General features: G+C 39.7%; 1 protein-coding gene across 1 annotated transcript; it reads left to right on the forward strand.

Moving 5' to 3' along the window:
- Positions 1 to 212: 212 nt before the first annotated feature.
- Positions 213 to 13,934, forward strand: PTCHD3 (patched domain containing 3). Its single transcript, XM_036760527.1, has 4 exons — positions 213 to 1,118; positions 1,849 to 1,970; positions 6,269 to 6,414; positions 12,379 to 13,934. The coding sequence occupies exons 1-4, from the start codon at positions 213 to 215 to the stop codon at positions 13,932 to 13,934; spliced, it is 2,730 nt and encodes a 909-aa protein (XP_036616422.1).
- The last annotated feature ends 13,292 nt before the right edge of the window (positions 13,935 to 27,226 follow it).

Consider the following 27,226-nt stretch of genomic DNA (forward strand, 5'->3'; position numbering starts at 1 on the left):
CCACGCCTGTCGTGAAGGCTGGGTCTGGGTGTGATTTCCACGGAACCTGCAGGGCCTGGGGGACTTGCGTGTAGAGTAGTCAGACAGAACTTTTAGGGAGTGACTCGAGGGGTCCGGGCAGCTCCTCCAGGCTGCGTTGCCTTTGATTTCTCCCGGGAGCAGCCCGCGGAGGCTGCTGCCCGTCAGCTCTCTTAGGGCTCAATATGTTCACAATGCAGCCGATTCCTAGGATGATTCAGAGCGGCCACAAGTCACCCTCCGATAGCCGTCCGTGGTCTCCACCGCCGGAGCCTGAATTTCTTTTACGGAAAGAGGCAGACAAGTCGGTCGCTTGCAGCAAGAGCCAGGACCGCGCCTCCCAGGTCAGGGCACCCCAGTGCCACACCGACTGCATTGAGGCCCCCCTGTCGCGGCTGTTCCGCCGGCTGGGGCGCTTAGTGGCCAAGTACCCCTGGGTTTTCCTGCTGCTGCCGGTGTTGCTGTCTGCCGGCCTGGGAAGTGGCTTTATATTCCTGGAACAGCGCAAATCAGACGACATCGAGGAGCAGTTCACGCCCGTTGGGGGCCCGGCGAAGGGAGAGAGGAGCCTGGCCCAGGAGTATTTTCCTACCAATGACTCGTGGCGCTTTTCGGAGTCCAGGCTCATAACAGAGGGCTCGTTCGCCTCGCTCCTGGTGGTCTCTACCTCCTCGGACTTGCTGACACCATCTGCTTGGGAGGAGGTCAGGTTGCTGGACACCACCGTGAGGAACCTGAGTGTAAAGAACACAGAAGGAGAAGGGGTCTCCACCTACGCAAACCTGTGCGCCCAGACGCTCTCTGGGTGCAGTCTCCCTAACCCGCTTCTGGAATTTCAGACTGTGCCCACGAGTCTTACTTTCCCCGTCCTGGAGGTAAATGGCACCCTCTCGGTCTTTCTGGGCAGCCTGGTCGGGGGCGTGGAACTCGGGTCCGGGGTAAGCCCCTACAGGAGGCTGGAGTCGGCTAAGGCTCTGAAGCTGGTGTACTACCTGCGTGAAGACGCAGAGCACGACCGTGAAATGAGCCGCAAATGGCTGAGCACTTTCCTCCAGGACTTCCCGTTGAAGCTACCGAGCCTGCAGCTGGAGAACTTGGAGGTACCTACAGGAGCGTGCGGCTGGAGATGGGGAGGCAAGGCTAGGGATGGAGCGCAGGATTTCCCTGTTCTGGGGCCTTAGAGGGTTGCCCAGGGCACTGGGAGAGGTTAGGTGACTTGCCCAGGGTCACACAGCCAACACGTGTCAAAGGCAATACTTGAATCTGGGTCTTCGTGGCTTCCAGCCCCACTCACTACGCTTTCCGGAGAAAACACTTTTAAATGCAGAGTTCCTTCATACGGGCTGGGTTTTTCTCCGAGTTCCCTGCAGTAGTCTCAAACCATCAGGGTGGAAGCTGACTAAAGACCCATCTAGGCTCATCACCAGAGTGAAATAGGGGCTCTAGGTTGTAGAGTTTGTCGCTGAGAGGGTATGGAAGCATTTAGAATTGGGTACAATAAGAAACTGCCCACTTCACTGGTATTAGATTGTTCATTTTGGGAACCCTCATTTTCCTCATTTTTTCTTGGGTCAAAATTTACTTTGGAAATACACTCCTAAGGTAATAGTCATGTTAAAAAAAAAAGGAAGTTGTGACTCAGTGGGGAATGTGGGAGAAGAGGATGGTGCTAGCAAATTTGCATTTTTTTTCTGTAGCAAAAAATAGAATCTGTATATTTAAATTTCTCCTAGAATTTTTACATATTCAAATTGTAAACTGATGTATTTTGCCCTTTAAAATTTATGTACAAATAAAAAAAATGTAATTTGCCTGGTTCTGTTTTGTCAGGTGTCCTACTTTACATCACTATCCAGACAAGAGGAATTCGAAGGAAATGTGAAGGAAGTAATTCCATTGTTTTCTGTCTCCTACTTTCTCATCATATTCTTTTCAGTGGTCTCATGTTATAGGTAACTGTGCTTCTTATTTTTTAAATTCTTAATTAAATAGTATCTTCTCTTTTGTTCCCATCACCGTTTGCTTATAAGTAAGCTTAGAAGCAAAGAAACTGGTACAAGTTAGAATTGGCCCATCATATTTACTTTATTCACTGCCTTAATGGTCCTTTGTATTTGTATTGAATATAATCTTATATTAAGAGAGCAGTGGGGGCAGCTAGGTGGCACAGTGAATATAGAGCACCGGCCCAGAAGTCAGGAGGACCTGAGTTCAAATCCAGCCTCAGTCATTTGGCACATGTACTAGCTGTGTGACCTTGGGCAAGTCACTTAACCCCAATTGTCCTCTCCCCCCCCAAAAAAAACCCAACAACAAAAAAAGAGAGAGCAGTGAAACAAGTCATTGAAGCAAGTCATTGATTTTATGTTAAATTTAAAACATTACAGCAGGAATCACTGATAAAGTGTGTGCCATAACTATAACATAAATGAGTTTATTTTTCCACTGTGAGAATCTTTGTTTTTCCGGTTATAAATTGTTCTCTGGCTATTTTGATAAAACAGAAGTTTGAACTCAGAATTCAAAGATAAAAAGTCCTTATGTATTCTTGGGGGTGGGGTTGTTTAAAATTATCGTGGCATTTCCATCATTCTTGCAAGGAATATAAGTTGTGCACAAAAAGTGTTTGAATTAATCCAATTTAAAATACTGGTTGAATTGAGCAAAACAACTATATTTTGCCATATCTGGGTGATACCCCAAATTAGTTTGATTTAATTTTTTTTCCATTTCTACCATTTATTTTAGCATCGTATATTAATTCGATAAATGTTTATTAAACGCCTATTTTATCAAAGCATATTAAAGGTTTTGGGGGAGACACAAAAGGAAAATAACAGTGCCTCCCCTAAGAAAGCTTACAATCTGGCAGAAGAGATTTTTGTACGTAATTCTTATCATAATTTACTTTTTTAATAGCTAAATGTATAAAAGTAGTGCAATAAAAGTGCTATGAGAATGTGGAAAGGAGAGGGTTAGGAAGAGTACTAAGTCAAGGTGATTTCTTGGTTGTAAACCTGGGTGTCTAGAAAGATAGCACTGCCTTCAACAGAAGTTTGGCTTTTAGACGAAAGATACCAAATACTATTTTGGACCTATTCGGTCTAAAATGTCTACAAAACATCCAAATGGAAATGTTCGATACGCAGTTGATATTGTGGGATGAGAGCTGGGGAAAGTGAGAGCTGGATGTATAGATGAGGGAGTCATTTGTATAGAGATGATAATTGAATCATCATGAGATCACCTTGAGAGTGTAGAAGAGGGCCCAGGACAGAGCCTTGGACTACACCCAGTTAGGAACATGGAAGATTTTGATGACTTGGCTACCTGTAACCTCCAGCATCCATTCCTCTGTTGTGCTGTTAAAGCCCTTCACAAACTGCCCCCAACCTACCTTTTCCAATCTTATTCAGTATTAGTTCACTTCCCATACTCTTTAATTCATGCTCTAACCAAACTGGACTCCTTGTTGTCCCTCATGTCTGGCTCCATGTCCCATTTTTGGACCTTTGTAATGACTATCTCCTATGCCTAAGATTCATTCTTGCCTCACCTCTAACTCTTAAAAATCCCCCTTTCCTTCCAAACTTGCCTCACATGCCACCTTCTCCATGAAACTTTTCTTTATCTCCACCTCCTGCTAGTGCCCACCCCCAGAATTGCCCTATATTTGTTTTTGATCAACTTGCACCTTTTGTCTTCTCTAATAGGTTGCAGACTCTTTGAGGGTATGGGGATGTTCCTTTTTTTTTAACTTTGCATCCCCAGCCCCTAGCACAGCCCTTGGCACATAATAGGCACTTAATAAATGTTTGGCTGTGGAGATGGAAAAGGAAGAGCCAAAGAGGAAGGAGGAAAATCAAGCGAGAGTGGTGCCCAAAATCACAGAGAGGAGCAAATGTCCAGGAAGACAGGGTGGTCAGTAGTGTCAGATGCTGCAAAAAGGTTAAGAAGAATGAACATTGAGAAAAGGCCACTGGATGTGATTAAGATCATTGGTAACTTTGGAACAAGCTATTTCAGTTGAGTGGTGAGGTTGGAAGTCAGGTTGGAAGGAATTGAGAATTAGGTGAGCTGAGAGTAAGTGGGGGCACTGACTGTAGACAATTGGGTAGCATACGGGATAGAATGCCAGACTTAGAGTCAAGAAGACCTGAGTTTGAGTCTTGCTTCAGATGCTAACTGTTTGTCCCTAGCCAAGTCACTTAACCTCTGTCTGCCTAGGTTTCCTCATCTACACAAAAGGATAATGATAACACCTACCTTGTAGGATTGGTGTGCAGATCAAATGAGATACGGTATATGAAGTGCTTTGCAAACAATAAAGTGTTAAATAAATGTTAGCCATTATTAGCCTTTTTCTAGGAGTTTGGTTATAAAATGGAGGAAAGAAATACAGTTAATAGGGTCAAGAAGTTGCTTTTTTTGGTTTTGTTCTTAAGGATGGGAAACCTGTGTATGTTTGTAGGCAACAGGTAAGGAACTAGAGATCGATTGAGCAGCTTAGAGTGCATTTGTTAGAGAATACAGAACTACTGACAGTTGTGAGCATGCGAATGACACTGAAACCATGTGGAAGCTCACCGTCAGGTCAGCATTGCTTTGCCTTGCCCCTGCCTAGAACCTTGAAGCAAAGGCTAAGTGGAGACCTTTCAAATGCCAATACAGCAAATTCAGTTTTGTACTTGGAGGCAGATTATTTCTGTAAATCCTCCATCAGTGGTGCTTGTTACCCCAGTCTTCCTCTATCTGTACCCCAAGTCTGGTCATCTGGTCTCACTACCTTGGGTACAAATGACATTCCCATAACACCTCCCCCTTAGCCCTTAGCCCTATTCTAATCAATTGTCACCCCACATAGCAGTTGGCCTAGCCTCCTACTTCAATGAGAAGACGTCAACCTTCCAACAAGACACTTACAATCTTTTGCTTACCTCTGATCACAGAAGAAGAGATGTCTCTACTCCTTTCTACCTATGCCCATGGGCTCATTCTTCTATGCCTCTATTGGGACTTTTCTTTTTCATTCACCATCACTCTTTCCCTCACCATAAGCTCCTACCTATCTGCCTTTGAACATTTCCAGATCTCTCCAATTCTTTTTTTTTTATTTTTTGGAGGAAGGAAGGCAGGGCAATTGGAGTTAAGTGACTTACCCAAGGTCACAAAGCTAGTAAGTATGTCAAGTATTTGAGGCCGGATTTGAACTCAGGTCCTCCCGACTCCAGGGCTAGTGCTCTACTCACTGCTCCACCTAGCTGCCCCTCCCCCAATTCTTTTTTAAGACCTTTCTTTCATCTCTTTATCCCATTCAGCGACCGTCCCTCCTCTTCCACCCTTTCATAACTAAATTTCATGATAAAAGTTGGCTATACTCTGCCCTCTACTTTCTCAGTATCTGCTCTTTCCTCAAGCCCTGGGCTTCAGTTTCCATCACTCTATTGAAATTTCTTTAAGGCCACCAAACATCTAGCTAAAGATCGGGTGAATTCCCCTTTCCTATTTTTTTCTCTTTGACCTCTCTGAATAATTGTCTACTCTTCACCATCCCCCCTCATACCACATAAATTCTTTTCCTTTGGCCTCAGAAGCACCGTACTCTTGTTATTCTCTTACTTCTCTAACTGTGCCTTCTCTGAATCCTTCGCTGATTGATGAGCTCTTTCTTCATACTTTACTGTTGGTATTTTCCCAGATTCTCAATCTTTGCTTCTGTCTCTTGACAACCTCATTCCCTTCTTTAATGGTCCAAGTCATGTTGCATTTAGTGGGAGACATTTTGAATAGACCACACAAGTGACCTTCAAGCAAAGACTGGTATGTCACAGTGGGGAATGGGTTGCACTAGATGTTCAGTGGTGCCCATCCCTACTCTGAAATTCTATGTTTCTGTGATTTAGCTCAAAACTCTGGACCTTACCCTGTGGAGGATTTCAGAGAATGCCTATGCCACTTATTGACCACAGAAAAAACCTAAATAGCTTTCTCTTGAAAGAAGATGTGGGCCATGTTTGTGCCTACACCTAGGAAAAAAAAAGAGGCTTGCATCTGTCTCTGCAGATCAATGTTGAGGGAGGTATTAACCTTCAAAAACCAGAATAAGTTCATAAGTATCTTTAAAATCAGTGCTGTGAATAAATTCACTATTTAGTGCTATCTTACGGACTTCGAAGAAAATGTGTTTGAATTAGCTGAAATTAAATAGATGGGTTACTATTTCATTAATGTTTTTCTTCAAATTTTTCAGGATGAATCACATAATCAGCAAAATGTGGGTGGCAGCATTTGGAGTCATTTCAGCTGGTTTAGCAGTGCTGAGCAGCTTTGGCCTCTTGCTGTATTGTGGGGTGCCATTTGTTGTCACAGTTTCCAATGCACCATTTCTTATTCTAGGTAAGCAAAAGAGAAATAGGATTATAAATCTATTTCAATTAAGTTAAAAGATCTGGAAAGAAAAAGTTGATTAGGTTCCTCTAAGCTTTTCTCATCTACTTCTGAATTTGTACACCAGGCCTACACAATACAATATTATTTCCTTTTTTATTATTACCAGTAAATACAGACATACAAACAAAATAAGCACACTTACGGCACAAAATTATTTATTTTGTTCAGCTGTCCTCATTTAATAAACACTTTTTGAGGACGTGCTATGCATCTATATACATATAAGTCTATTTCTATCTCTATCATCTGTCTACTGATCTCTCTGCTTCTGTCTATTGATCTATCTATCCATTCTATCCATCTGTTTATTGATCTATCTCTATATGTCTGTCTTTTTGTCTATCTACTAAGTTATCTGTCTAATGATTTATCTGTTTATCTATCTATCTATCTATCTACCTATCTGTCTGTCTGTCTGCTGTCTGTCTGTCTCAATGTTCTTGGCACTAGTGCTACAAAGACAGAAATGAAACAGTCCCTGTCCTTGAGGAGCTTATATTTTACTGGGGTGTGGGAGGGATAACATGAATAATCAATACTAAATAGTTACAAAGTAATTTTGGTAGAGAGAGTACCAACAACTTGATGATTGGAAAAAGCAACATGGCAACTGAGCTGAGCTTTGAAGGAAGCTAGGCATTCTTTGAGATGGAGGGAGTACTCAGAGAGGTAGCTTGTACAATCATAGGAAGGCAGGAGATGGAAGGTTGGGTATTGAAAAGGGCAGGTAGAATAGATTTAGAGTTATTTGTATATCAATCAAGGAATACAGTCTTGGGAAAATTTCAGAGCAATATCCTACAAAAATGAAACATACTTTAAAAATATTCAACGACATGATTCAGAAGTTCAATGATCTTATGTTCCTGTGACTTTCACCTTGACAATTCTTTTAAACAGTGCAGCATCTTAGGATCGTAGATATAGACCTAGAAGAGACCTTAGAGGTCATCTAACCTAACTCCTTCATTTTACATATGAGGAAACTGAGGCCTGGCTGGCCCTTGAACCTTGAGAGTAAGATGTTACTAGCCTGGTTCTGAGATAGTGAACCAGGGTGTAGAGTACCCTGAAATGTTACGGGGTATCTGTCTTATCTAATGTCATTGGTTCAAACCTGCACTGGCTGTGTTCCCCTCTCTTTTAGGCGCCAATGACTAGTGCCCCAGTTCCATTTTACCATTTAACATCAAGTAACTAACACAAAGGGAAATTTACTTTGAAGACACAGCAAGCTTAAACTAGCCTTCCCCATGTAGGGGACTCCTTCTCTTGTGCCTTCACATTGGCTGTCCTCCGTACATGGAAAGCATTCCCTTCTTACATGTGACTCTTAGAATCTTCTTTCAAAACTCTCCTCGAGTGTTGACTTCTACATAAAACCTCTCCCGATTTCCTTCAGGTGTCAATTCAACTCCCCTCCCCCATTTATCTTGTATTTGTTATCATCGTTGAAAATAATAACTAATATTTATGCAGCTCTGATTAGGTGCCAGGCACTGTGCTAAGTGCTTCACAATTATTATCTCATTTGATCCACACACCAACCCTGGGAGGTGGGTACTATCATTGCTTCCATTTTACAGATGAGGAAACTGAGGCAAACAGGGGCTATTGACTTACCCGAGGTCCCACAGCTGGTAAGCGTCTGAGACCAGATTTGAATTCAGGTCTACCCACTGCACCACCTTCCCTAATAGAATGTAAACTTCCTTGAAAGCAAGGACTGTTTCATTTTTTTCCTTTATACCCCAAAGTGCCTATCACAATGCCTTTCACATAGCAGGCACTTAAGAAATGCTTGGCTAGGTGGTGAGGTGAATAGAGCACTGGCTCTGGAGTCAGGAGGATCTGAATTCAAATCTGGCCTCAGACATTTGACACACTTACTAGCCGTGTGACCTTGGGCGAGTCACAACCCCAGTTGCCCTGCCCTTCCCCCCTCCAAAAAAAAACCCAACCAAACAAAAAAACCTTCTTCTATGCCTATTCTTTGTAGGCTGACACAAGCTGTTCTTGATGAAGATATCCTGGCTTTTTGTGATCATCATATGCTTTCCTTGATGTTCGCTAACAATCCCTTCAATAACATGTCATTAAATTTTGCCAGGGATCAATGTCAGGCATGTTGCCTAATATTTTGAAGATTTTACTTTCTTCTCTGTTGGTGAATATTGGGAAAGCACTTGCCTTTCTTCTGTCTTGAGGTGCCCCTTCTTTACTCCATGTTCTCGTAAAGATCAGTGAAAGGGGCACAGCAAACACAGCTGCCAGTTCTTGAATTTTAGTTAATGTTGGCCTAATGAAACTAATTTAGCAAAGACAGGTAGGTGATCTTTTACAATCTTCCTTCTTATGTTGGGTTTCAAGACCTTTTGATCTATTTCTGTTCTGTCCTTTCCAGCCCAAGGATAATTGAAACAAAACAGGAGTGGAGCTCAGCCTTACTTCTCTTCATTAGTGTGTATTCATCCATTCATTCAAAGCAGTCATGTAGCCTTTGCTACCTTTTCATGTCCCGTCTTTCATCTTCCTCATTCCTCTTGATACAGGTTTTTAAAAAAATTCTCCTTTTTGTCTTTTTTTCACAGCCTTGTTCACTCTGTGTTTTAGTGTTCCTTATAGGATGATATCATTTTGTATTTATGGTCTATTATCTGTCCTTGTCTTTTTTTCCTGTGTATGCCTTTTTAAAATCTATGTTGGTTGATGAATTTCTTGTGAGTACACATTGAAATCTTTACACTACTCCCCATTTCTTTCCTTGAGGACACCAATGGGTATCTTCAGAATTTCATTCTTGACAGCTTTCCATCTCTCCTGGGCTGACTGACTTTCCCTGTAGAATTTTTGTCTATTGGAGGTTCTCTGAGCCCTTAGAAATCTGGTGGGGTTTTTTCCTTCAGAATCTAGGGTCTACATCATTCTATAACTGTCTTTCACTCCATTCTCCTTTTAAAGGTAAGAGTTATTTATTTAAGCCACATCTTTCACAAGCAGAGTGATAAAAGATTGGTATATTTTTTATCCTTTGATACGAGTGAAGGATATGAACTCATGGTCCCATGTAATTGATTGTTCTACATATAAAGAGCATGATGTTTAAGTAGTTGCTATATTCCCCAGTGCTTGAATAGTAGAAGTCCAGGTTTTATTTACTCATTGTAGTACCCAGATGGGAGAATACAGACATCATGATGATGATGATAATAGAATGCAACTATCATTAGTGTAAGTTGGGAATTTATTAGTTGCCTTGCTTTTGACAGCAAGATTTCAAACAGAAGCCCAAAGAGTTCGTCCTTTAGAATTATGATATATTTTCCTGACTCCTTTGCGATATTGCCTCAACTCGTTATCCATCTCCTTCTGGCTGGGTGGTTTGTTGAATAATTCTACCCCAACATCACTTCTGATTCTCTACCTATTGATCCTCACACAATCCTCTTTCCAACTCATTTCACCACTCCAATACATGGTTTTCCCTGAGTAGATCTTATTATGCAATGATACTCTACCACTCCTTCTACTGATTCATTTTCAATAATGTATGCCATTCCATAGTTATAATTCCTATTAACTCTCAAATCCCTACTAATATCTCTTATTGCCTCCCTGCCCTCCCCTGATTTTTTATCTAGGCTTCAGCAACCTGGTAATAGTTGTTGCCTTTCTTTTGGATCACTGTCTCCCATCATATTTTATCTATAATGGATCTGCTATGGGTATCTTTCCTTGTGTATCTGGTTAGACTCACGCACATCAGCAGGTTTCTCCTGCACTCCTTGTTCTTTTTGAGTCATTTGTCTCTATGTGAATTTTCAGAAATAGAGAATGATTATCAGGTTTTGACAAATCTCCGGAGGCTAGCTGTCACACTCTAGATATTAGACCCAAGAAGATGATATAACTCTCTATTCATGCCAATTTGACCTTTGACTAACTGAGCACCTCTAGTGGTGAAATAACCACTACTTGTTTCTTTTTCATTTGACCAGTGCTGGATGAATCTCTTCTTTGAGTCCTCATTATAATTACTTAAAACATGAGAAACTTTTTTTCTCTTTCTAGTGTTCAATTCCACCATCTAAGGCAGTAATTCTTAAATATTTTTTTGTGTGTGTGTCAAGGTTTCCCTTGAGTGTCTTAGTGAAGCCTATGAAGCCCTGTCTCAGAATAATGTGTTTATTGCCTACATTCATAATTGAAGGAAGTACTAAATTTCAGTTAGAAGTTAGTGAAAATAAAGATTAATTTTTCTGATCCAAGTTCATAGACCTCCTGAAATCAATCTATGGACTGCTTGGGTGTCGACGAACCCCAAGTCAGGAACCTTGCCTCTTTGGGAAGAGTATCACAACTTTATGTTGTTCCAAAGCTTCCATTTTTCTTCATGCATTCCTTCTTTGTATCACATTTTCCCTCTTTTAACCCCCTGACAAAGGTTAGGATTCCCCTCTGCTTTTTCATGTAAATTTTATTTATTTTTTTGTTTTTCTTCTTGTAGCAGAGCATTAAGGACTTGTTTCTCCTGGCAGAAGGAAAGGGCCCATACCTGGCTACATGAGTTCCTTCCTACCTACCATAATGCCTATAGACATTAAACAGCAAGGGAAAGATTTCAAGGCAAAAGATCTTTCCAGTTTGCCCAAATTGTACCAGAGAAAGAAACTTCTTCTTTTTCATATCTGTATAAGACCTATTAAAATATATAGATTTTCTGTTATATAATCAATTTATTTTAAGCATTCAAGTATTATAACTCTCCTACCTATATTTAGTACAATACACGTGTCCTGTTTATCTGACAGACAAGGGAATGGGACCATTTAGCTTGGAGAAGAGAAGATTTAAGAGAGAAAGGAAAGGTGTCTTTAAATATTTTAAAGAGAGTCATGTGAGAGTCAGTGGACTTGTTTTGGTTGATCCCAGCTGGTAGAATTAGGAAGTGGTTGGAAACTAGTCTTGGTGCAACGAGAAACTTTCTAACGCTCAGAGTAATCTAAAAGTGGAATTATCTTCCTCCAGAGGCGGTGAGTTCTTCCTTTCTTTAGATCTTCAATTGACAACTAGGTGACTGCTTGGAGATGTTATAAAGAAATTTATCTACCAGGACAGGTTGGACTAGATAAATTTAGCATCCCTTCCAACTGAATTTCAATGATTCTGCTTTGGCCATACATCACAGCTAGGTCAGGTCCCTTAAAAGAAACATATCAGATCCCATAGCAGGGTTGTGAGCTACTCTCTTATTGGTCCTGAGATGCCTTTGGAGGTTGGAGCCTCATGGCAGAGTATCTTGGTACATTTTCATGGTTTGATGGGACTCGCAATGTGGATTAATCACCTTCTAAGGTTGAGACTCAGGGGACTAGTAGTATCTCAAACCCACCTGCTACGTAGCCTACACAATCATGTTTTAATGTCTGTTTATGAGATTTTAGGGTTGTGACTCAAGCACCCTTGAGAAGGGTGACACATTCCATATAATGCAGGATCTTTTTCTCACGATATTATGATGGTATCAGGTTAAATTGTAGAATTCCAATTCAGCTTGTCATAATGGGTACGTCTCGTAATTGTTTTCAAAAATATATAAATTTTTAAAAATTGTATTAATATTTTTTACATTATCATTATCTTAATTCTCAAACGTATATTTTCCCCTTGCCCTACCCAAAGAGGCAGTCTTTATTACCAAGAATGAGAAAGGAAGAGCAAAAAGCACTTCAGTAGAACTAACCAGGAAATCACCCAAGTCCCATAGTATGTGTAATGTACAAATATACAGTCCTCATCTCTGCAAAGAAGAGAAAATAGTACAGATTGTAATAGATAAAAAATTTGGATAATTCTGTTTAATTTTGAATGAACTGTTATAAACTACAGTTGTTTCCCCCTACTTTATAGGAGTTGGTGTTGATGACATGTTTATCATGGTTTCTGCCTGGCAGCGGACCAGACTCATCCATAGCGTTGAAGAGAGGCTGGCTGATACCTATGCAGAGGCAGCTGTGTCCATTACAATCACCACGCTGACTGATGTCCTTGCCTTCTTTGTCGGGATCATGACCTCTTTCAAATCTGTGCAGGCCTTTTGTATCTATACAGGAACAACCCTTCTTTTTTGTTTTTTATATAACATTACCTATTTTGGAGCATTTCTTGCCCTCAATGGTAAAGCTGAAGTCTATCTGAACAAATTTGCCTTTCAACAAGAGCAGGGCAGATATTCAGTTGCAAAAAAGATTCTCTGTAGAAAAGGCCTTTATATCTCACCAAATGGTGAAGAAGAAATCCATGCAATGAATGCGTTCTTTAGGAAGTATTATGGCCCCTTGCTCACGAACATGTGGTCTAAGTTGTTTGTGGTGCTGCTCTATGCTGGCTACCTGGCTGCTAGTATCTATGGGTGTTTTCAAATCCAGGAAGGTATAGACCTTCAAAACCTGGCCAGTGATAACTCCTATGTTGTTCCTTATTATTCTATGGAAAAGAAATATTTTTCAGAATTTGGTCCTAGGATCATGGTTTTTGTCACTAAATCTGTATCATATTGGGATGAACTCATTCGGAACGATTTGGACAATTGTATTGAATCATTAGAAAAGAATAAGTATGTCAATGAAGCATTCTCAGATTCTTGGTTAAGGGCATATGAGAAATATTTAGAAGCTATACACCAAGATATAAATAATAGGACTATTTTTATCAGACACTTAGACCAATTTTTAGAATTCTTTCCAGAGTATGAGTGGGATATTCAAGTTAATAGAACTGCAAGAGAAATATTGTCTTCCCGGTTCTTCATTCAGTCAGTAAATGTCAGTACTGCGGTGAGTGAAAAGACGATGTTAAACCAACTAAGAAGTATTGCTGCGCAGTGTGACATTCCTCTTACTCTGTATCACTCTGCATTTATCTATTTTGATCAGTATACTGTGATCGTAGACAACACTATTCAAAATGTTGCTGTTGCAGCTGCTGCCATGTTGGTAGTTTCCTTATTGTTCATTCCCAATCCACTATGTTCTTTGTGGGTCACCTTTGCTATCTCATCTGTGATTGTGGGTGTGGCAGGTTTTATGTCATATTGGGATGTCAATCTTGATTCCATATCCATGATCAACCTTATCATTTGTATTGGGTTTTCAGTAGACTTTTCTGCTCATATTTCTTATGCATTTGTTTCTAGTGACAGTATGAGTGCAAATCAAAAAGTAATTGAGGCATTGGATCTCCTGGGCTACCCAGTGGTACAAGGTGCTGCTTCTACCATAATAGGGGTGGTCGCCTTAGCTGCAGCAAATGCTTATATCTTCAGGACTTTCTTCAAGATTATGTTTCTGGTTATCTTGTTTGGGGCTGCTCATGGCCTCATCTTCATCCCAGTGTTTTTAACGTTTTTTGGAATTTGTAGCAGAGCCCATGAAGAGATTCCTTGTAGAGATTCTGACTGCCCTTAATTACTATGCTCTTTTGTAAATGATGTCATTAAAGGAGGTGATAAAATGCATTTTTTCTTAACCTGAAGTCCATATTTCCCAAATGTAATGTATTGCATGATTTGAATCAAAATCCTTCTTGTGCTCACCTTTTAAATCTGTTACCATAAGAAGCATTATCTGACTGGGTTAAATTACTTGCTCTCACAGTAATATCTCCTAACACTTCCCTCCTCAATTCCATGAGTGTACTTTTCCTTCCTTCCCTCTATAACCATACCATCTATGGCAGGTGCAGGATCCTCATTCCCAACACCATGCACTCTAACCAATTTTGAGACTTGATCTAATGACTCAGGTTATTGACCACTTCCTGGTTTTCTGAGTTCAAAAATTGCAAGGAGGAGCTCCAGCTTTACTCTAACATTTGGCCAATGGGTTACAATGAGCAAACATTTCAGTGACAAGAAAGATATTATGGGAGGGACCTTAGCCAGGCAGTCCCCTAGTAATTACCATGGGACTGCCTGGCTAAGGTCCCTCCCATAACATCTTTCCTCCCCTACTCCAACCAATGAGTCATCTTTCTTGCCATGGAAATGAAACAGATTGGAAATGAAACATATCCAATCAACAAGCATTTTTTTTTAGTTCTCTAGAAGCCAGCTTAACTACTTCCATCTAAAAATTTCCCTTTCCCTTTCGTGAGAAATATGTTTCTCAGAACTCTCATTTTTTCTACCTTTTCTCACCAATTGGGTACTCCTGTGACCAGGAAGATATTGTCTATCCATTAAAATCAAATCAAAGTGATCATTAAGTAATTAACTTCATGCCCTTTCTCAGTAACAGTATTTTGTGACAGGAGGCTAGACATTGTTGGAACCAACAAATATTCTGTCCTTTCCCCTATAAGAATTTTTCTGTTCACTACTTGATGTAAGGCACTTTGATCCTGGAAGAAGTCATTTCCCCCAGCTTGCTCAAGTGAATTTTAGTGTAAAAAAGCTTTGAGCAAATTTTGTCTGAAGAAAGTGGTTTATTTCACATTTCCTAATATGTGCTATACACTGTACAGTGGGCTAGATGTTTGGGGATTAAAATATAACACTGAGTTTCTGATAAAGGCCTCATTTCTCAAATATTTAGAGAACTGAGTCAAATTTATAAGACTACAAGTCATTCCCCAGTTGATAAATGGTCAAAGGATGTGGCAGGCAGTTTTCAGATGAAGAAATTAAAGGTATCTACGGTCACATTACAAAATGCTCCAAATCACTATTGATTAGAGAAATGCAAATTAAAACAAATCCCCCACCTATCAGATTGGCTAATATGACACAAAAGGAAAATGACAAAGGTTGGAGAAGATATGGGAAAATTGGGACACTAATACATTGTTGGTGGAGTTGTGAACTGATCCAACCATTCTGGAGAACCATTTGGAGCTATGCCCAAAGGGCAATCAAAATGTGCATACCCTTTGATCCAGCAATACCACTACTAGGTCTCTATTCCAAAGTTATCATAAAAAAGAGGAAAGGACCTACATGTACAAAAATATTTATAACAGCTCTTTATGTGGTGGCAAAGAATTGGCAACTGAGGAGATGCCCATCAATTGAGGAATGGCTGAACAAATTGTGGTATGTGAATGCAATTGAATACTATTGTGCAAAACAAATGATGAGCTGGCAGATTTCAGAAACACATGAAACACTTACATGAACTAATACTGAGTGAAGTGAGCAGAACCAGGAGAACATTGTACACAGTGGCAGCAACATTGTGTGATGATCAACTATGACTGACTTAGCTCTTCTTAGCAATACAATGTTCCAAGACAATTCCAAAAGACTCATGATGGAAAATGCTATCCACCTCCAGAGAAAGAACTATGGAGTCCGAATGAAGATTAAAGCACACTATTTTCACTTTTTTTGTTTTTTTTCATGTCTTTTCCCTTTGTTCTGTTCCTTCTTTTACGACATGAGTAATGTAGAAATATATTTACATGATTGCACATGTATGACCTATATCAGTTGCTTGCTGTCTTAGGGAGGAGGAAGTAGAGAGAGGAAGGGAAAAAAATTGGAAATCAAAATTTTATTTAAAAAAAGAATGTTGAAAACTTTTCACATGTAATTGGAAAAATAAAATACTGTTTTTAAAAAATACAATACCATAAATAAAATACTATTACTAATAAAATATTATTTTATTATAGTAAAATACTATTAGTAATAAATAATAGTAAAAATAATATTACTAGCAAATAAAATGTTATACAAAATAAAATACTACTTAAAAAATACAACAAATACAGTACTGAGATGGCACCTACCCTCAAGGAGCTTACACCCTACTTGGTCTACTATACAGATTGTTCAAAAGGGCTATTATCTTTGGGTGTAACCAGGGAAAGGAAAAATTTTATCTGGTTTTTCTTGGGTGATGCTTGTGGGACTGGGAGAGGTGTAGATTTATTGATTATATACACAGGAGGCCTTTTTCATTGTTTTTTCTTTGTTCTTGTATTTTTAAGCACCCCTGAAAGAGCTATTACTTTCATCTGCACAGGCCCCATCTCATCAGTCTCTGCATAAGCTTTCAAAATCACCAATCCCTGAAACTAGAAAGCTGAAGGGTAATTGTCCTGATTCACTCTACTCTAGGGATGGCTTTGGATCCATCTTTCTCTATGTCTACAACCCTTAAAACAAAAAATCTCTACTGGCAAAATGAGAGAGTGTGGCCAGCTCTTCTATTGCCAGCTTGAGAAGCAGCAGCCATGTTTAGTCTGGACTATTTCCTCTGCAGGTGACTTTTTTGTTGGCATTCTCTTATCAGTTTAATCTCCCGGGCTTCCTGAATCTGTCTCTTTTCTTGAGTCCACATCACTGCCCTTGAGTCATTGTGTGCCTGCCATAATTTGTAACATTCTGCTTAATATTCTAAAGGACTCCTGAAAAAACATGTTCTCCACCTCCAGAGAGAGAGAGAGAGCAATGGACATAGAGTGAACATTGAAGCATATTTTCTTCTCTCTTTTTTTTTGACATGGTCGATGAGGAAATCAGTTTTGTGCGACTATGGATAGATTTTGTTTGTCTTGCCTTCCTAGTGGATGGAGTAAGGAGAGGAGGGAGGGAAAGAATTTGGAAATTAAAATAAAATTTTAAAAACTAACTGGAAAGTGGACAGGATAGGATTGGTTATTGTCTTTCATTCTCGAAGAGGACCAAAATGACATCACTATGTTAGGGTCAGGTTACAGTGTGTCTGGCTATGGTTGAAGAGACCAATATGAGCTTGGAATGCTCTCTCGAAGATCAGGCACAAATAATCCATGTGAATATTTGAGGTGGATTCTCTGCATTTGTGCATCTCATGTTTCTTTTGAGATGCTGCAATTCTGCTTTGCTCATAGCTCCTTCTTTGATGTGGGCATGCCATTCTGGGTGGTCCTTTTCCAGTGTCTCCCGTGTCACCTAATCAATTCCAAAGTTCTTCAAAGAGACCTTGAAAGTGTCTTTGTATGACTTATTCTGACCTCCCTGTGAGCGCCTTCCTTGTATGAGTTCTCAATAAACTAGTCATTTGGCATTGGAACAACGTGGTCAGCCCATCAGAGTTGCACTCTCTACAGTAGAGTTTGAATGCTTGGCACTTTAACTCCAGAAAGGACTTTAGTGTCCTGTATCTTATTTTGTCAGGTGATCTTCAGAATCTTCCTAAGACAATTCAGATGGAAGTGATTCAGTTTCCTGGCATGACACTGGTAGACTGTCCAGGTTTCACAGGCATATAACAATGAGGTCAGCACGATGGCTCTATAGATTTTCAGTTTGGTAAGCAGTCTAATACCTCTTTGCTCCCACACTCCTTTGGAGCCTCCCAAACACCAAGCTAGCTCTTATTGTCTGGCTAAATGTTCTCGTAATTTTGCTTTTGTAAAGGCTCTTCCTCAGCCCTAAGGAAATATTATAACCCTTGAAAATACCTAATGTCATTTTCCCCTTTATGTAGCTCCTTTCATCATATCTCAAGGAAGATGAAAGATAGGTCCAGAAGGATTATAATTTGTTTAACACTATAGAATCATAGAATTACAGAATGTCAAAGATAGAAGGGACCTTAGAAGTCATCTTGTCCCTAACTCCTCAATCTATTTCTGTTTTTTTTCTTTTGGAGGGGAGAAGGCAGGACAATTGGGGTTAAGTGACTTGCCCAAGGTCACACAGCTAGTACATGTGTCAAGTGTCTGAGGCCAGAAATTTAACTGAGGTCCTCCTGACTCCAGGGCAGCTAACTCCTTAATCTAGGATGCACAGCCTTGGTGTCTGTGGATAACTGGCCAGGGGTTGGGGGGAGTAGGAGATTAGTCTGTGAACCTGGAAATGGAAAAATGCATCTTAATTTCCATATATGGGGTATTTTATTTGACATACTTTTATATTCTTTTCCAGTGTTGCATTTGGCAGTCATCTCTCTGCATTTAGCTAGTAAATGACATGCTTACTAAGACACTTTGGAGGCTCTCTTGTATCTCTAGCACTTAACACAGTGCCTGGCACTTGGTACTTAGTAAATTCTTGCTGGTTGATTGATTGCAAAGAACAACAAAAAAAAGACTGACCAAAAAAACTAAAATTTGACAGCGTATGTAATGTTCAACCCTCAGAGTATTCCACCTCTTTTCATTGAGTCCATGGTCGCTCATTATAATTACAGTTTTTGATTTCATTTTTGTTAGGCAACTAGGTGATGCAGTACATAAAGTTTTGGACTTAGAGTCAGGAAGACTTGAATTTAAATCTTTCCTCAGATACTTACTGGCTGTTAACTTGAGCAAGTCACTTAACCTCTATCTGACTCAGTTTCCTTATCTGTAAAGTGGAAGTAACAATGCCACCTACCTTCCAGGTAGTTATGAGCATAAAATGAGATAATGATCATTGAAAATTCTTATTCAGAGGGAGCCAGGAAACCAAGATACAGTGGAAAGAAGACAGATCATGTGAAGTATAAGTACAAACAACATCCTATTTTATGCCTATGTTGGGTCAAATGTAGGGTAATGGACACCTTTGACAGTCTAGTAAAGTCCCTCTCACAATGTTTTTATATGCATAAAATACAATACATAGGATTACAAAGGATAAAAAAGAATGGTGTAAATAGATGTATATTTTTCCCTTTTGAAGCTCATAGACACCCCAAACTCGATCCATGGATCCAGTGCCTTTAGTTATACATAAGGATTCTGCCCTCTTCCAAATTTAATCAGGAATCACCCCACTTTTTGGGTTATTTTCATAACAGTGATTGCTTTGAAGTATTTCCCATCCTCTTATTCTTCCTAACCTACCTAGATTGACTTTTTCAGCCACTATGTGACCTATCATGTAAAACACAAATAAGCCTATTATATCAAGAGGCTTCTTGTGGGAGACAACAGTAATTTCTGAACATCACCATTGCTGGAGATGAAAAAACAGTCACGACATTATGTAGTCTACATGGAAGATACTAGCCACATTTTAAGTATGTACAATAGTGCTTTTTTGATATTGAATTAGAGTTGGCTGGCATTTGGGCCAAGCTTTCTATATGCTCCACAGAGTCCCACAGTGCTACCTTCATGCCGTCTTTAATATATGTTTTCTTCTATCCACTCCTACGACCGCCACCATAGTGAAGACCCTCATCACCTCATGCACGGACTTTGGTAACAGTACTATTGATGGCTGGTCTCACCACCCCAGTCCAGCCTCCATTTAGCTGCCAAAGTGTTTTTTTCCAAAGTGGAAGTCTGATTATATAACTCTCTGCCCCCACCTCCAAGCCCAATAAATAAACTATAATGCTTCCTTATTGCCTCCAGGACCAAATATAAAGTCCTCTGTTTGGCATTTAAAGCCCTTCACAGCCTGGCCTCTTCTGACCTTCCTATCTTCTTGCATTTTATTCCCCTCAACATATTCTATGATTCAGCTATACTGGCAACTCCCCATCTTGTGATTCTGGGCCTTTTTGTTGGTTATTCTCCATTCCTGAAATGTTGACCCTACTTATCTCCACATCTTGGCTTTCCCAGATTCCTCAAAACTCAGCTCAAATCTGACCTTCTACAACAGGCCTTTCATACACGGTCCATTCCTTTTTTGTCACCATCTCTTCGTGCCTTCCCTCTTGGATTACCTCTCATTTACACTTTATATAACTACTATGTACATAGTTATTTGCATGTTGTCTCCCCTGTTAGATTGTAAGCTTCTGATGGCAGGCACCCTGTTTTTTCTTTCTCTCTGTTTCCCAATGCTTGGCTCAGTATTTGGCTATTGCAAGTGCTTAATAAACATTTGTTGACTTAGCAACCTCATTGTGATGACTCATGTGAACAGGACTTTATCTTGGTGGAAATTACCCTGATCACCCATAATCCCCAATGCCCCCTTGATTTATAATTTAGTCTCTTAAATAGACCTGCTTTCCAGAAACAAGTACTTGCGCAAACAGTGGTTACTCATTTCTTAGCCAGGCATATCTCCCATTGGAAATTAATAAACTGGCATTCCAGGTTACCAGAGAATTTCTTGTGAACTGAGATTCTGTAAATCATTTCCCTTGGACTTTCTTCCCTATAAGAAGGGGTGAAATGCATTATTTAATGTGAAAACCTAGAATGTAGATTGGCCAGACACTGGAAGCTCTGAGTAATTTTTCTGTTGTTATGACTCTCCTTCTTATCTTTTAAGATACAAGTTCTAGTCTCTCCTTTATCTCAGAGAGTTTTATGGCATTGAATGGCATTACAAAAAATATTTATGATAGAAATCATTCTCTTCTTTGTGTTTTGGTTCCTTCATCTGTAAAATGTGGGCCCATTCAGTCTCTGATTTTTAACTTCTACACCTAGGATCATGTTTTCCATCAATGCTTTGTGGAAAGAGTAAATGAAGACAGGAAGCATGGTAGAATAGGGTGAGCACTACCCTTGGAGTCAGGAAAGAATTGGGTTCTAATCCTGAACCCGACACTAATTGCAGGACCGTTGAAAAGTCACTTGATATCATTGAGCCTCAGCTTCCGCATGTGTAAGATGAAGCTAATATTACTATTATCGGGGTCTAGCATATGCACAGACCCTTCACTTTGCTCAGGTGATATAACTTTCATGTGGAAGATGATGGGGGGTGGGAAGGTTACTTCTTAGTGGAAGCAGTTCTATCAGCCAAGCAAGCAAATGGCATCTGCACATGTGCCAGACCTAATTCGCTATCCACGGTTCTTATCTAACAACTTTCTTTTGGTGACAATTTCCATTATTTTTTTAAGAGAAAATGTGACATTTGTGAAAAGCTTATCATAGAAGCGTTTTTCCTTTTTGCCCCTTTCAGTGACAAACCGTTCAAGTAATGTGAAGTTGTAAATTTTTAGTTTTGTTTTTATATTAAAATTTGTTATTCGGAATAGGATTTTGTGATGATTTTTAAATGTCAAAGTGAAATATGATTTTGTGCAATTAACAAAGCAATAAAAATAAAACTTTTCTTGGTAAATTTTTTAAAAGTTGCTTTTATCGTTGCCATTTTACAGTGAGGCAGGCAGATGTTAAACTTTCTCACCGTCTAAGGCTGGATTTGAACTCTCTGCCTCCAGGCCCAGTTCTATCCATAGCATCACTTTTCTGTTTCTGAAGGCAAAAGGAATGTAATGAAAATAGAATAGCAAATTAAACAACAAAGAATTTTCCCCAACACAGAAAGGAAAACAAACTTCCCCAGATTCCCAAATAACTGGTGGAAGATGGAACAATTCTCAAACTGTTCATCATTCTAGGGATGTGATCCTACTAGAACATCTCTTATGGTTCTGGTTCCCAGTACCTATCTGACTATGCCTTATGCTACTGGCTACCCCTACTCCATCTCCACAGCTGCCATTTCTCTCTGTCTCTCTGTGCTGGCTAGATGGGGCTATGGGCTTGAGTATCAAAAGGGTTGAAATAACTACAACATAAGAAAGAAACAGCCCCAGGTGCCAAAGGCATCTCCAGAAAGTGGTGACATCTTGGGAGAAAATAAGACATGCAGAAACAGATGACACCAGTAGTTCAGCAAAGAAGAAGAAATTCAGCAATAGATGATTGCAGCAGTTTTACAGGGAAGCAGCAGATGAAAGTCTCTGAGAGAGAGAGAGACACAGAGACACAGAGACACAGAGAGACAGAGAAAGAGAGACAGAGAGAGACACAGACACATAGACACAAACACGCACTAAAAACTGGGAAAAACAAAATTTTTATAATAAATAGGCATAGCCAAACAAAATGAATTCACACAGTGACCATGTGAAAAAAAATATATGACTTGACTCTACTTGAAAAGAATAAAATGTCAATCACTTGAACCAGGTATTATAGAATATATTTACAAGTAGTAGTCTCATTTTAAGAAATGATGTTAGTTAATTATGTTGCAAGAGCGATGGTCTTTCAAGGTTGATCCTATAACAATAGCTAAATTTAAACTAAATTAAAGTCATAAAAGTAGGAGAGTGAAATGATAGTTGTCAGAATTTAGGGGAAAGGACACTTCTGTCTGTGTTTTGTCAGGTATAATGATCTCTGCTAGGTCTTGCCCTGGGGTCCCCTGGGCTCCTTCACTGGCCTCCATCTCCTGTATCTTTGGCCCTCCTGGACCTTGGAGGTTCAGAGCACTAGGTCTTCAAGACCCTCTTTGGCATCTTAGGACAGGGTGCTAAGTATCCTGGAGTCCCAGGTCCTAGAATGTAGCAGTTTGAGCACTGCCATACTGCATAACCTTTGTGGCCATTCCCCAGCTCCCTGGCACTTCCAAGGTCCTCACTCGAGGGTTTCCTCTGGGCTTTCTGACCACCTTGAGGCTTTCTTGGGGGAGTCTTCTGATTTTACTGCCTTTGGACACAAAGCTTTGCATGGCTACTGACCTTCCTATTGCCCTTGGACATCTGACAGACCTCTCATGCAGTTCTAAGATCTAAAAAGTCACTTATTCTAGTTTCTCATTAGGTTTTTTGATCATTATTCAGTCTGGTCCAAACTTCAAACTTTTGCTGGAGTAGATAGATGAGAGCTGGATGGTCTGCCTCCTATTTAAACAGTCATCTTGTCCAGAAGTGTCTTTCCCCTGCATTCTTACAGCCACACCATGTCATTCTCCTACTTTAATGACTTTAATTTAATTTAAATCTAGCTGCTGATATAGGTTCAGCCTTAAAAGATTGCTCTTCATTGAGCATAATTACCTAACTCTTTCTTTCAAATGAGACTTATACTTCTAAATGTATTCTGTCATATTTAGTGCAAGTCAATGATATTTGACTCTATTCTTTCCAAGTCAAGACAATAAACATTTTATGAAGAACCTGTTATGTACCAGGCACTGTACTAACTACTAGGGATGTAAATGAAGGCAAAAGACAGCTCCCCTCCTCTTGAGGATCTCTCAGGTAAATGGGAGTGACAACATGCAAACAACCACAAACAAACTAAATACATATAGGATAAGTTAGAGACAGTCAACAAAGAGAAGACATCAGCATTAAAGGGAATTCCTTGCACAAGGAGGCATTTTATCTGGGACTTGAAGGAAGCCAGGAGGTCAAGATAAGGAGGAAGAAGATCGCAGATATGAGGAAGAGCTAATGTAAATTCTTAGAATGAGGAGACTGAGTGTCACTACAACTTGTTCAGCCAATCCCCAATTGATGGGCATCCCCTCACTTCTAATTTTTACCACCAGAAAAGAGCTGCTATAAAATTTTTGTACATATAGCTTCTTTTCCTTTTTGTTTTTTTTTTAATCTCTTTTGGGATACAGACATAATAGTGGTATTGCTAGGTCAAAAAGTCTGAATGGGTTTGTAGCCCTTTGGGCATAGTTCCAAATTGCTCTACAGAATGGTTGTGAATTAATTCACAATTCTACCAATTAAAGTGCATTCAAGTCTCATTTTTCCGACATCTCCTCCAACACTTGTCATTTACCTTTTCTGTTCTATTAGCCAATCTAATAGGTATGAGGTAGTACCTCAGAAGTGTTTTAATTTGCATTTCTCCAATCAATAGTGAGTTAGAGTATTTTTTCATATGTCTATAGATAGCTTTGATTCAGTTCTCTATATGATTGAGAAATGAGACCTTTATCAGAGAAATTTGCTTCAAATTTTTTTTCACAATTAATGTTGCTAACTGTATTTCCCTTCATCCTATTCCTCCCTCATTTATTCTATTCTCTATCTCTCCTTTCACCCTGTTCTTTGGCAAAAGTGTTTGCTTCTGACTATCCCTCCTCCAATCTGCCCTGCCTTTTATTACTGCCCCACCATCCCCTTCCCCTCCTACTTTCCTGTAGGGTAAGTAAGATAGATTTCTATACTCAATTGAGTGTTTACGTTATTCTCTCTTTGAGCCAGTTCTAATGAGAGTAATGTTCACTCACTCCCCCTCCCCTGCCCCCTCTTCTCCTCCAATGTAAAAGCTTTTTCTTGCTTCTTTTATGTGAGATAATTTACCCCATTCTACCTCACCCTTTCTCCCAGCATATTCTTCCTTCACCCCTTAATTTTATTTTCCATCTACCTTAATACTGAGAAAGGTCTTATGAGTTACTAATATCATCTTCCCATGAAGGAATGTAAACAGTTTAACCTAATTAAGTTCCTTATGGTTTTCCTTTCCTGTTTACCTTTTTATGTTTCCCTTGAGTCTTGTATTTGAAAGTCAAATTTTCTATTCAGCTCTGGTCTTTTCATCAAGAATTCTTGAAAGTACTCTATCTCTTTGAATGTCCATTTTCTCCCCAAAGGATTATACCCAGTTTTGTCGGGTAGGTGATTCTTGGTCATAATTCTAGCTCCTTTGCCTTATAGAATATCATATTCCAAGCCCTCCAATCCTTTAATATAGAATCTGCTAAATCTTGTGGTATTCTGACTATGGCTCCATGATACTTGAATTGTTTCTAGCTGTTTCCAATATTTTCTCCTTGACCTGGGAACTCTGGGAATTGGCTATAATATTCTTGGCAGTTTTCATTTTGGGATCTCTTTCAGGAAATGATCAGTGGATTCTCTAAATTTCTATTTTACCCTCTGGTTCTAGAATATCAGGGAAGTTTTCCTTGATAATTTGAAAGGTGATGTCTAGGCTCTTTTTTCATCATAGCTTTCAGGTAGTCCAATGATTTTTAAATTATCTCTCCTGGATCTATTTTCCAGCTCAGTTGTTTTACCAATGAGATCTTTCACATTGTCTTCTATTTTTTTTCATTCTTTTGGTTTTGTATTATCCTTACTTGATTTCTCATAAAGTCATTAGCTTCCATTTGCTTCATTCTAATTTTCAAGGAATTATTTTCTTCAGTGAGCTTTTGGACCTCCTTTTCCATTTGGCAAAGTCTACTTTTTAAGGCATTCTTTTCCTCATTGGCTTTTTGTACCTCTTTTACTATTTGGCCTAATCTCTTTTTTAAAGTCTTGCTTTCTTCAGTATTTTACTTTGTGTTTCCTTTACCAAGCTGTTGTCTTGTCTTTCATGATTTTCTTGCATCACTTTCATTTCTCTTCCCAATTTTTCTTCTACCTCTATTAATTGATTTTCAAATTTTTTTGAGCTTTTCCACAGCCAATTCATATTTTTTGTGAAGGCTATGAACGTAGGAGATTTGACTTTGTTGTCTTCTTCTGAGTATGTATTTTGATCTTCCTTGTCACCATAATAACTTTCTATGGTCAGAATTTTATTCTGTTGTTTGCTAATTATTCCAGCTTATTAGTTTACTCTTAAGTCTTTGTTAAAATAGGGCTCTGCTCCCAGGGTGGAGGGTACACTGTCCCAAGTTTCAGGGGGTTTCTGCAGCTGTTTTCAGAGATACTTTTAGAAACCTATAAGTTTTCAGTTCTTCCAAGGTGGTATGATGTAAGGAGAGGTGTTTGCTACTCTCCTGGCCTGTGCTCTGGTCTGTGAGAGACCATAAGTATTTTTTTTGCCCTGGAGCTGTGAGGAGGGTCCCTCCTCTGCTGTGGCTGTAAGTTCTGCTATGCTAGTGCTCCTTCTCACCTTGGGACTGCCACTCAGGACCTGGATCCAAGTATGGGAAAAGCAACAGAGTCCTGCTTCAGTGCTAGCAAAAAGACCCTTATAATCTCCTTTTGACCAGTTGTTTAAACCCCTTACTATCTGTGGGCTGAGAGCCTTGGAAGCAGCCACTGTTATTGCCACTGCTGCTTCAGTCACTCCCAAAGCCTGCTCCTGGTTTGCTGGGTCCAGGGCTGTGTTAGCACGATCTGCGCTGGACTGTGCTCCTCTCTCACCCAGGTCTGACAGACCTTTCCTGCTGACTTTCCAAATTGTCTTGGACTGGAAATTTGTTTCATTCCATCTTTTTGTGGGTTCTGCCGCTCTAGAATTTATTTAGAGTCATTTTTACAGGCATTTGAAAGGGTTTGGGGGAGAGTTCAGGTGAGTCCCTGCCTTTACTCTGACCTCTTGGCTTAGCCTCTATTATTATTACTACTTCATCCCTTGGTAATGTCTCCAGTACTGAACGCACCCTCTCTCCTAAATCCCAGCATACTGGACCAGGAGAAGGAAGAGAAGAAGCCATATTGCTTGTTTCTCATTGTCACCTCTAGGACTTCCCTTGATGTGCTTGGTCCTCTCGAGAACAAAGGATGAGCAACAACAACAATCATTTGTCAATCTCTCTACCTTTAGGATTTATTCCATCTATCAATATATCACTCTAACCTAGTTATACCAGAATCATCATAATAGCCGATGTATATAGGTCCTTAAGGTTAGCAAATCACTTTACATATTCTGCCTTTTAGAATCCCTGGTTCTCTTCAAAACTTGGCTCGAACACTATCTTCTGTGGGAGGTTTTTCCTTATTCTCCATGCCTCCCCTGCATTGATAGCCCTGTTCTAACCCCAAATTACCTTGTATTTATTTTGTATATACTCACTAATACATATATTGTCTTCACAAATAGATTGTAATCCCCTTGAAGGTAAGGACTGTTTCACTTCATTTCATTCAAGGCAGCACCAGAGTTGAAGTAAAGAGGAACTGGATTCAGTTCTCACCCCAGAAAGTTATTAAATATGTGATCCTGGACAAGTTACTAAACCTCTCTGTTTCTCAATTTCCTCATCTGTAAAGTGAAAGGGTTGCATTTGATGACCTCTAAGTTTCTTTCTGGCTCTAAAGCTATGATTCTGTGATCGTTTTGGGGTTTGTAGTTTCAGTCTACAGCACCTATC

This window comes from Trichosurus vulpecula, chromosome 5 (assembly GCF_011100635.1).
Source record: "Trichosurus vulpecula isolate mTriVul1 chromosome 5, mTriVul1.pri, whole genome shotgun sequence".
In the NCBI taxonomy this organism is placed as follows: domain Eukaryota; kingdom Metazoa; phylum Chordata; class Mammalia; order Diprotodontia; family Phalangeridae; genus Trichosurus; species Trichosurus vulpecula.

Coding starts and splice junctions, on each gene's coding strand:
- PTCHD3 (XM_036760527.1), top strand. CDS start 213: ATGCAGCCGATTCCTAGGATGATTCAGAGCGGCCACAAGTCACCCTCC. Junction 1,119..1,848: donor TGCAGCTGGAGAACTTGGAG/GTACCTACAGGA, acceptor CTGTTTTGTCAG/GTGTCCTACTTTACATCACT. Junction 1,971..6,268: donor TCAGTGGTCTCATGTTATAG/GTAACTGTGCTT, acceptor CAAATTTTTCAG/GATGAATCACATAATCAGCA.